This window comes from Chiloscyllium plagiosum, unplaced genomic scaffold (genome assembly GCF_037043375.1).
Source record: "Chiloscyllium plagiosum isolate Xiang-an unplaced genomic scaffold, Cpla_swu_hap1 HiC_scaffold_6, whole genome shotgun sequence".
NCBI classification, from domain to species: Eukaryota; Metazoa; Chordata; class Chondrichthyes; order Orectolobiformes; family Hemiscylliidae; genus Chiloscyllium; species Chiloscyllium plagiosum.
The window spans coordinates 61,173,666-61,185,919 of record NW_028270144.1 but is presented as its reverse complement, the minus strand read 5'-3'; the positions used below and the strand labels follow the sequence as shown (position 1 = coordinate 61,185,919).

Below are 12,254 nucleotides of genomic sequence, written 5' to 3'. Positions count from 1 at the left end.
AGACTACTGAGACCCCTCGGAATCCTAGTAGTACACAAACCCACCAACACTCTCAAACAAAAACTAACAAACTTAAAAGACCCAGTACAACCCATGGACAAAACCAACATCATCTATAAAATTCCATGCAAGGACTGCCACAAACACTACATAGGACAAACAGGAAGAAAGTTAGCCACCAGGATACACGAACACCAGCTAGCCACAAAAAGACATGACCCCCTCTCCCTCATAGCCCTACACACGGATGAAAAAAAACCACCATTTCGACTGGGACAACACATCTATCCTGGGACAGGCTAAGCGAAGACATGCCAGAGAATTCCTAGAGGCCTGGCACTCCAACCACAACGCCATAAACAAGCACATAGATCTAGATGCCATCTATCAACCCCTCAGAAAACGAACAGGAAATGACATCACCACAAACCCCAGGAACCCCATCCAGGAGAAAGATATAAATAGATTGCAGGAGACAACAGCTTCGCTTCACTTGGAGGTTGCCACTGATGATGTTACCTAGCCAGGTAATGAAACGTCTGGATATCAAACCTACAGCTCAGTGAGCAAACCTACACCCTCCATTACAGTGTTAACTAAGGGGAGGCAGTGACATAATGATAATGTCACTGAACCAGTAATCAAGTATCTCAGGCTAATGTTCTGGGGACGTGGGCTCAAATCCCAATGACAGTTGATGAAATTTGAATTCAAGTAAAAATATCTGGAATTATAAGTTAGTCATGTTGATTCTCATTGAGACTCATCTGATTCCTGTAGGGAAGTAAATCTGCTATTTTTACTTAGTCTGACTCTGCACCCATCACAATATGGTTGACTCTGAAATGACCTCTGAGGTGGCCGAGCAAACCATTCAATTCAAGGCCAATAAATTCTTTATTAGCCAGTGATGCCAATATTCATGTACAAATTTAAAAAAATATATATAGTACAACCTGTGCTAGTTCATCAGCTAGTTTTTCCAATTGAGATGTATAAACTGTCACCCCAGTGGGTAGGAGTTGCTGAGCTGGAAAAGGGATTTGTGCTTACTCATCATAGTTTCTGGTGAATTATCCTGAGATAATTAATGGAGACTAGAAAACCCAGAGTGGAATAACCACAGTAATTAGTAACAGGCATTGCAAGACCTCAAGGAACATATTACTTTTGAAAAGACTTGCCAATAAAAATAAAATCAAAATATTAGCTGAGTTGGTTGTTATGATACTTAGTTAGCTACTTAGAGGTTTTGAATTCAAATCCTACTTTGTCAAAATGTAAAGATCAATTGAAGAAATCTACGAATTTGTGGTCTAGCACCATGAAAGTTCTCAGACTACTGGAAAAGCCAAATGGTTCTCTGGTATCCTTCAGTGAAGAAATACAGTACCCTTATCCCATTTGGCCTTGGTGATTCCAGTCCCCCCAACATGCCCTTGTTAATATCACCAACACAACAAAGAAAAGATGTGGTCAGCTATTAGATTTTTTTAAAGTGATTAAATCAATGTACATTTCAATAGCGTGTCTTTTTTTTGTAATCTTAGCAAAGGTAAGCTCTGACCTTTCCTGAGTTAATTAGTCCTTGTAAGACAACTTTGAAAAAGTACTAGAACTGTAAATATAGCAGTGACAATGCAGATATCACCTCAGCAGCTCACCTTTCAATACACACTTTGAAATATAGGAGGCTTACAAATGAGATTGTTGACATTTTTCTTTTGTCAGCTGCGTGTATAATACATATTGAAACAAAGTTTCTAAAGCAAGTCACCGAAAAATAAACACATAAGTTGTCCTGTTTAATATGCTTCCTGCCCTTGACAGTGTGTTTGGAGCAGGGTCGAAGTATTTAATTGGGCAGGAACGCACAGGGTGAAGAACCCACTGCCTCTGCCTGTATTATGTTGGGGTGACAAGGCTGTTGGACAGCTTTCCCATAAGGTCTCTAATTGGTGTTCAACCAGTGGAGGGTGGTGAGTTGCCACAGGTCTGGGAAGCCTGACAAGAGCCTTCCCTTGTCCATGTTGTCCATTCTGGCTGAATTCTCTGCCAGTTACTAAATCCTAGGAGTGTTCAATGTGGGCCAGTTAAATGGCTGATGGACGCTTAATTCTGGAGGCAACATGGGATTCCAATAGTTCTATAGTTGATGGGCAAGATCACCATCACAACATTAAATTAGGCTCTCTATTTCTTTTTGCCTGATATGGTGTACACAGATTTTTTTCATAATACCACACAACTGTGCAATTGCTTGGGATAGCTTACTAGTAGGCAAGGTGTTGGCACTCAAAAGGGTAAACGTTAACTTTCCCCACAGGGTCGTAACATCATTATTGTGGATCAGCTGTTGATCCATTACCAAATTTGCCTGTCTTCTTGTCCATTACATCAGGAGAAAAGAAAAGCAGGGAGCTTGTATCTTAAAGGCGAATCACAATGCTGAACTACTGTACAGTGAGGAAAGAAATCTATCCCAAAGCGTACTATGAATGGCATAATTTAAGTAAGTCTAACCTCAGAGAGATTAATTTCCTGCAGTTGGGAACTTCCTACTGTAAGAACAATCGTTTGTAACCTTATCTGGACACAAATGGAAAGGGGTTGCCCAGAACCAGTGAGTGGCTCGTGTTCCCGAGATTCTGCAAACCAGCTAGCCAGTCATTGGATATTCAACAATAACGTTTCAAATCTACCTGGTTGCTCTATCAGATTGCAGTCCATCACACAGAGCTCTGATTTAAGACAGAGATGAGGATGAATTTCTTCTTTCAGACAGTTGTGAATCTGTGGAATTCTTTGGCAGAGGGCTGTAGAGATTAGATCATTATTTATCTTCAAGTCTGAGATAGGCAGATTTTTAATCAGTAAGAGAATTAAGAGTTATAGAAAAAGACAGGAAACCAGAATTGAGAATTATCAGATCCACCACGATCTCATTGAAATTTGCAGCAGACTTGATGGACTGAATGGCCAATTTCTGTCCCTTCTTCCTGTAGTGATTTGATTCCATTAAGGTCCAGTAGTTTAAAATTTATTCTGATCATCAGGCAAATATAACTCAGCTAGCTGTTCCATGATGGAAAATATATGTTATGTGATGAAATTGATACAGATTAAATCTTTTCCCCAGATACTGTTTTGCATAAAATAGTTATAGCAAATTTCACAATCTATTTTATAATATAGTAGACGTGTAATCTAATCCCAAATAAATAGGTTACCATCTCCATTACAACAGTGGAGAACAGAAGTTCAGACTGGTATAATAAACATTTGTATGCAAATATCCCAAAGCATAGCCTTGCATCAATGTCAACAAATTAGAAATATTTTTTTTGCCTGTATGCCCATTTCCATCTATCAACAGACATACAATCAGAACAAAATGAGATGGAATATACAGCATAATTCATAAATGACTCATGAATATTGTTGAGGATGTTTTGATGCTGTTCGCATTATTTCAATTTTATACTCTTCTCGTTCTTACCTTAGAGTCTCTCCAGATGATCCTCTCCTTTTCCATAAGTTTACCAAACTGCTGGAGCGGCTAGCGGCAGAAGATGACTTCCCATCACCAACATGCATTCGGACAACAGTGGATGTGGTAAATGCACTGCGCACATTCCTTTCTGGTTTAGCCAGGATGATGTATACTTTTGGAACAAACATACAGCCCAGTGCCACTGTAGCACTTAGACTAACAGAGAAACACATGGTAATGATCTTGTAGTTGCTTCCAAAGTAGATGGGTACAAAGGCAAGCCATATGATACAGGTGGTGTACATGGTAAATGCAATGTACTTGGCTTCATTGAAATTGGCAGGGACATTTCGAGTTTTAAAAGCATAGAAGGTGCAACTTAAAATCAATAGGCCATTATATCCAAGAGGGGCAACCACAGCTATGTTGGTGGTATTACATATCAGCTTGACATCTCGGATAGTTGGATAATCATGGACGACCTCTGGTGGCTCCATTATAAACAGGGAAACAATTATTCCTAACTGAATACATATCAGCACTGAGGCAATTACGAGCTGGGCACAAGCACTCATAAATCTGGGCTTCTTAGTGCAGATTTTTTTCTTGCTCCCAGCAAGGATCCGAGCAATCCGATTGGTTTTTGTCACAAGTGCAGAGTAGCTCATTGCAGGGGAAAGACCAATTCCAATTCTCTGTAGATAACAGTAAATCTTTTGGGGTTTGGCGATGAGAGAGAAGGTACACAGGTAGCCGAGAAAGATTCCCACTAGAATGATGTAGCAAAGTTCCCGGCTGGATGACTTGACCACAGGAGTATCCCGGTACACCATAAATATAAACATTACAAACATGGTGGCAAGAAGACCAAGGCAGGCAAAGACAACTGCAGCAATTGGCTCAGGATCTCCCCATCTGAGGTACTTCACAGGAATCCTTTCACAATCTGCAACAGAAAGAAAATACATTCTTGTGACATAATATTGTATACAGACACATAAATTGTCAAAACTGAAACAACCTATGGAGAAAAATATGGTGAATCTTCACACTTATTATACTTCAGTGTAGAGTCGTTGGACAATCTTCAATTGATTTCTGTCATGCTCCAAAGAAACAGAAAAACAATGAATTATTATTAATAATTAGAGGAGTCAGTCCATCCATTTCTATACTCATAGCTAAACAAGGACTCTGTTTTTCTTGTGGTCAAGTCTTCCATTTCAGTAAGGAGAATAAGAGTTTGTCCTGCTTTGTAAGACCAGTTCTACAGAAATTATTGCACACTTACCTCATTACCCTGAACGATTTCTAACTTCTCCTATACAATGTCATACCACTTCCTGTCATAGTGTTCACTCGCTCAAAGCTTATGTGGGTGGCAGTAAAAGAAAGAAAAATGGATAACAGATACAATGCTACCAGTTTCTGAAGTTATTGAATCCAACACTGAGACGTCGAGGCTGTAAAGTATTCAAGTGGAAAACGAGATGTTGTTATTTTGAGCAAAAATAGGAATTGCTGAAAAAAATCTCAGCTGTCTAGCAGCTTTTGTGGAGAAAATTCAGTGACCCTTCTTCCTAACTGTTGTTCCTTGAGCTTACATTATGCATGAGAACAAAGTGATTTATGAAAATGGCAAGCAACTGGGAGATCACTGTCATTCTACAAATAGAGCAGAGATGTTATGCAGAGCAGTCATCCATTTGCATTAACACATTGGTGAGACCTTGAGACACCTTTGGGCTCATGGCAAATAGACTGAATACTAACAAAAGAAATCCCAACAAAGGAATAATCTTTAAATGAGATATCAATGGCATTTCATAGCATTTCAAAAGGTATTTTGCTAGGGATTGGAACTTCACTGAGCCTGTTATACAGAAACGCCCATTACCCACTTGCAAGTTTACATGAAGGCCGAAATGACTGCTTTCAGAATTTCTGACGACATCTTCTATTTAAATATGTTTCTTTTGTACTGGACAAGTTAAGTTTTCTGTGAAATGTAACATTCAAAGCACACATAGTTCCAAGAGTTGTTAGGTGATAACATTCAATTCTGTTTGGTCGTAAGAGATGGGTCATTATAAGGTTTTCACAAGGTCATTCCAGACAGTTCAGGGGTCTCTGAAATGGAGATCAAAGTTGACAGTCAGAGGCTGAAAGTCAGTGAATATGCAAGGGAGAGAGAAAGGGGTGGACTCACTCCATTTTAGGAGCGGTGTAGTCGAGCTGTGCTGCTGGGAAGGCAGCTGAACTGTCCAGATTCTGTTTAGCGGACTCAATGAAGAATCAAAATAGTTGGATGGTTCTGTGCTGTTGGAACAAATCCAGAAATAAATTCTAGGCATTAGTAGCAGCCAAGAATTGAAGGCAGGACTCAGAAATTATCCTGGGGAACTGAGTCATCCTAGGTTGGAGGAAGGTGCCAGGGGCTCAGAAGAAGCATGCAAGCATTAATACTACAGTGCATCGGAGAGTGGAGTTAAAAGCTCACAAATAGTGGTGGCCATTACTAAAATAATAGTTTTTCTTGAATTGTCTGTGTGGAGCTGGAGCAACAGAAATGCCTCCGCAACTCCACAGTATCCCAATTAACTACTGCTACAGCTCAATCTTGTTTCCAGCCAAGCCTCAGCTTTCCAAGATGGGGAACATGTTTCATTCATGACACACAAATGAGATTTTAAAAAATCTTTAAAAAACGAAATTACTTAAATTGTGAACTTAAAAATACTTCAAGGCATGCTGAATGGGCATTGGTCACATGCACCCTATTGACATTTGCCAGTCTTTAAGAATCCTTATAGCATACTCAGACAATGGTGGGCCTCTGGAGTTCTTTGCAGAAGGCAGTTGAGGCTAAAACATTGAATATTTTCAAGAACGCAACAGATATAGTTCACAGGGCTAAAGGCATCATATTGTACACAGGTACTATGGCTGAGATACTCTAAATTGTTGACTGCATATATTAGATAATTGTGATCATGAAAATCATAAAATTAACACCCCGGTTGTGAAAGCATATTATTTCCATTATGTGTGTATTAGTTCAAAAAGAGAAATGCTACCAATTTAACTGTACAACAAGAAGGTAAACGACTGTGTATCTTCAACACAGTCAGCTATCCCACAATAGTTCTTAAATATTTTGTAAATCAAAGTTGACACTGCACCCGGAAGGAGATAATATGGTAGATATGCAAAAGCTTGGTCAAGAGTGGCAGATTTTACGGAGTGGCTTAAAAGATAACACAGAGAATGAGAGGTGTTTGATATTATGCAGGAACCTTTAGAGCTTAGAATCTTTGCTGCTGAAGGCATCATCACAAACAGTGGAACTGTTAAAATGGGAGCTGAGGGAAAGAATGAGATTGCTGTTGTTGTTGGACATGAGTTTCTAATTGTTCGTTTATCTGTTCACAGTACTGTTGAACAAAATAGCATAATAAATTAGACCAAAACCTGTCCCACCAAGTGTTTGCTCAATCTGACTTTAAAGAATATTGAACAAATACATTTAACAAATACATGCACATTTGATTCAAGTGAAAGTGGGATATGAATATTAGCCACCTGACTTAAGCAATCATGTCAGTAACTATGGGAAAGCATTGTCAGTTCCTACAAAAACACAATGCTCAGTCGACCTATATCTATTATTGTAAATGAGAACTTTAACAGAATCACAGAAGTGTTTCAGTGTAGAAAGAGATCACTCGGCCCATCATGTCTCCACTGGCTCTTCAAATGAGCATCATGACGTGTTTCCGACTTCCTGATTTCTCCTGTTATTTGTCAGAAATTAGTATTCATGGGAAATTGAATTTGAAATTTATAGAATTGTCATTTACCACAGTTCATCCCAAGAGTGTAATGACATGTGTTTCAATAATTTGCTTATATTTACTATGCTCAGAAGCAGTTTGTAAATTAAATAAATCAGCTAGCACTGCATGATATCATAAACAAAAAATAGATTCAACGGAAGTGGCTAGGTAATTCAATACGTTTCTGTAGCATTATAGATTTTCTTTTTGCAGATGAAGCAAATACAACAAACAAGTGAGTTAAAATAATTGATGTTATACTAAAAATATAGAACAGTTGCAGATTAAATTTGGACTATCTCCCTGACAGACCCACCTCTATATCTTTATTGCACTTTGACCACTATTTCTCCTAGAGAAGAAAAATACAATTTAGTCACTAGAGTGGTTTGAATTTTAAAAGCCTTACGTAATGACCAGTGCTTAAACTTAGTTTTTCAGTATAGTAAGTATGGCTTATATAAGCAAGCATTTAGTTTCATAATCTCGATTTTAAACCAAGTAACCATTAAGCCAGCTTAAATGTTGGTTTTTGATCTAAAATCAAGAAACAAGCACTCAGACAAATTAAATGCAATCTGGCAGATTTCCCAAAGCATTTCTTTAAAGGCATTTCAAAATTCTCATAATAATAACATGCAGAAAAAATTGAACACAGAACATAGAACAGGTACTAGAAGAAGGTAGATGGGTTATCATCAGGGAACGGAAAGGGAACCGGCAGGCAGTGCAGGGATCTCCTGTGGTCGTTCCCCTCAATAACAAGTATACTGTTTTGGATTCTGTTAAGGGGGATGACTTACCAGGGGTAAGCAATGGGGCACAGGTCTCTGGCACAGAGCCTGTCACAGGTTGCAAAGAAGGGAAGGGGGATGAGGAGCAGAGCAGTAATCAGTGCGGACTCCGTAGTTAGGGGGACAGATAGGAAATTCTGTGGGAACGGGATAGACTCACAGTTGATGTGTTGCCTCCCAGGTATCAGAGTCGGTGAAGTCTCTGATCGTGTTTTCGGGATCTTTGAAGGGGAGGGGAAACAGCCCTAAGTTGTGGTTCATATTGGCACCAATAACATAGGGTGGAAGAGAGATGGGGATTTAAGGCAGAAATTCAGGGAGCTAAGGTGGAAGCTTAGACCTAGAACAAACAGTTGCTATCTCTGGTTTGTTGCCATGCCACATGCTTGTGAGGCAAGGAATAGGGAGAGAGAGGAGTTGAACACGTGGCTACGTGGATGGTGCAGGAGGGAGGATTTTGGATGCCTGGATAATTGGGGCTCTTTCTGGGGTAGGTTGGACCTCTACAAACAGGATGGTCTTCATCTGAACCAGAGGGGTACCAATGTCCTGGGGGGAAATTTGCTAATGCTCTTCGGGAGGATTAAACTAATTCAGCAAGGGGATGGGAACCCAAATCATAGTTCCAGGTTACAGGAAGTTGAGAGCAGTGAGGTCAGAAATAAGGTCACAAGAAGGCACCAGCAAGCAAGAAGTTGGTTTGAAATGTGTCTACTTCAACGCCAGGAGCATCTGGAATAAGGTGGGTGAAGTTGCAGCATGGGTTGGTACCTGGGATTTTGATGTTGTGACCATTTCGGAGAATAGAGCAGGGACAGGAATGGTTGCTGCAGGTTCCGGGATTTAGATGTTTTAGTAAGAACAGGGAAGGTGTTGAAAGAGGGGGACATGTAGCATTGTTACTCAAGGACAATATTACGATGGCAGAAAGGACTTTTGAGGACTCATCTACTGAGATAAGAAACAGGAAATGAGAGGTCACCCTGTTGGGAGCTTTCTATAGGCCTCCAAATAGTTCTAGAGATGTAAAGAAAGGACAGCAAAGATGATTCTCGATAGGAGTGAGAGAGTTACAGGGTAGTTGTTATGGGGGACATTAACTTTCCAAATATTGGCCGGGAATACTATAGTTTGAGTACTTTAGATGGGTCAGTTTTTGTCCAATTGAGGGTTGATAGGGCAAATGTCAGAGGTAGTTTCTTTACTCAGTAGTAGGGGCATGAAACAGCCCTGCCTGCAACAGTTGTAGACTCACCAATTTTAAGGGCATTTAAATGATTATTGTATAGACATATGGGTGAAAGTGGAATAGTGTAGGCTAAATGGGCTTCAGATTGGTTTCACAAGTCGGTGTAACATCGAGGGCCGAACGGTCTGTACTCGCTGTAATGTTCTATTACATGCGGCTACACCAGAGTTTTGTGCAGCTGCAGCATGACCTCATGGTTTCGAAACTGAATCCCTCTACTAATAAAAGCTAACACACCATATGCCTTCTTAACAACTCCACCAAACTGTGTGGCAACTTTCAGGGATCTATGTACTTGCACACTGAGATCTCTCTGTTCATCTACACTACCAAGAATCTTACGATTAGCCCAGTGCTCTGTATTCCTGTTACTCCTTCCACAGTGAATCATCTCACACTTTTCTGCATTATACTCCATTTGCCATCTCTCAGCCCAGCTCTGCAGCTTATCTATGTCCCTCTGTAACCCACAACATCCTTCGGCGCTATCCACATCTCCACCAACCTTAGTGTCATCCGCAAATTTACTAATCCACCCTTCTACGCCCTCATCCAGTTCATTTATTACTAATGACAAACAGGACTGAACCCAAAACAGATCCATGCGGCACACCACTAGTAACTGAACTCCAGGATGAACATTTTCCATCAACCACCACCCTCTGTCTTCTTTCAGGTAGCCAATTTCTGATCCAAACTGCTAAAGCACCCTCAATTCCATGCTTCCGTATTTTGTGCAATAGCCTACCGTGGGTAACTTTATCAAATGCCTGACTGAAATCCATATACACCACATCAACCGCTTTACTCTCATTCATCTGTTTGGTCATCTTCTCAAAGAACTCAGTAAGGTTTGTGAGGCACAACCTACCCTTCACAAAACCATATTGACTACCCCTAATCAACTTATTCCTTTCTAGATGATTATAAATCCAATCTCATAACCTTTTCCAGCACCTTACCCACAGTGGTGCTTTGCATCTTCAGCTTTGGTTCTGTTGGAATCACAGGCTAACATTTTGAGTCAACATGTATGAATATGGTCAACAATGTGATAATGACCAACTAATCTAAATTTGTGACATTGAATGCCAGGACACCAGAGTCAACCCTCTGCTCTTTACTGAAATAGTACTATGGGATCCTTTATATCACAGTAAGCATGCCAATGGGACCTCAGTTTAACGGGTCTTCAAACAGACAGTACCTCTGACAGTTCAGTGCTCCTTCAGTACTACACTGGAGAGTTGGCCTTGCTTTTATGTGCACAACAGACATGTGGCCATGTACTTTCATGCATGATTTCCTTGAAGCTACAGCAGGCACTATTTCCAACACTGAGCAGTTTGCTGTCCAGTATTGCAGACAGGTCAACACTGATGCTCTGTATTCCAAGTGAGCTGAATATATTTCATTCTTCCCCTTTCCAGGAGGTAGCAGATAGAGTAAGGATTACAGTTTTACCAGCAATCTATGCTTCCCATTAGTGCAGCCTGTGATTGACAATGCACACATTGCTTCGTACATGCCATATATAAACACAAATGCATTGCAAGTCCACTTCCTCAAAATCTGATTGATGTATAACTATGTAAAGCATATAATGCAGGTGAATAGCCAATATCCAGGCAGCAACGTAATATCCTCATCCTACAGCAAACAAAGAGGCCATATGAGTTTAAGCAACCATGACAAAACTAAATGCTGACAATTGGATGAGAAGCATTATTCATTGAGATTATAGATCATGCCTCCGGTGCACAATTCACACATATAAGCAATGCAGCTTCTGTTGTATATATACAGTCCACATAAAATGAGACTGAGTGATTACTTGAATCCTTCTGGAGGAGACCTGCAATAATCACCAAAACAAGTGTCAAGATAACAGCGATGTTGTGAAAGCCACAGAATAAGTGCATCATAAACACACTGGTTAGTGAGCACCTGAGGGGAAGAAGAAAGGCAACAAACATGTGAAGAGTCAACAACACAGACTGTGTTTGAACACCTCATTTGATTATAATACCTGTAAGATCATACTCAATTCATCTTTCACTAACCATCACAAATTGTATCATCCCCTCTCATAGATAATCACATTATCCATTGATGACAACACAAAAATAAAAGCCAGCACAGTGTTCCAAACCTAATTTATGAACCAAACCATGTCACATGGCATATAAAATATCAGCTGATCACCTACGATCACCTTGGAGCCTATCCTCCCTTTATTTGAGCTGGAGCTCCAAGGCAGAATTGAGCAATTGCATCATGAAGTCATGGAGTCGTTCGCCAAGCCAGTGTGCTTTTCTGCGAATGTTTTGTTTCCTCGCCACGTGACATCATCAGTGTGTCTTTGAAAAGGTGTTGGTGGTCAGTCCTGCCTGATATTTATATGTCTCTGTCTGTAGGTACTTCTGGTTCGATATCTGATTGGCTTGTATACGGGGTCCAATACAAAGTGTCTATCGATTGAATTCCGGTTGGAGTGCAAGGAATTCTCTGGCGTGTTTTTGTTTTGCCCATGCTTGGATGGTTACATCATCTCAGTTGAATTTGTGTCCTTCATCGCCTGTACGACTGGAAATAAGAGTGTGCTGGTCATGTCTGGCAGTGGCGAGCTGATGTTTGTGCACTCATATGGTCAGTTTTCTTCCTGTTTGTCCTATGTGGTGTTTTTCACAGTCTTTGCAGGGTATCTTGCAGATAACGTTCGTTCTGTTGAATATGGGTATCAAGTCTTTGTCCCTTGTGCATCATGGCTGGCGGAAGGTTGCTAACTTTAAATGAAGGAGACTGCAGATGGTTTTGCAGGATGACTTTGAGGAGTTATGGTCTTGAGCATCGAAAATTAGACCCAACCTACCACCTTGGTA

At 40.3% G+C, this 12,254-nt stretch overlaps 1 protein-coding gene across 6 annotated transcripts in view; it reads right to left on the bottom strand.

Moving 5' to 3' along the window:
- Positions 1-12,254, bottom strand: part of LOC122550590 (metabotropic glutamate receptor 5) — a 591,737-nt gene that overhangs the window by 30,640 nt on the left and 548,843 nt on the right. For all 6 annotated transcript variants that reach the window (XM_043691557.2, XM_043691553.2, XM_087988035.1 and 3 more), the window contains one exon: positions 3,500-4,439. In XM_043691557.2, coding sequence (XP_043547492.1) covers positions 3,500-4,439 — 940 coding nt within the window. The remainder of the gene's footprint in view (positions 1-3,499; positions 4,440-12,254) is intronic.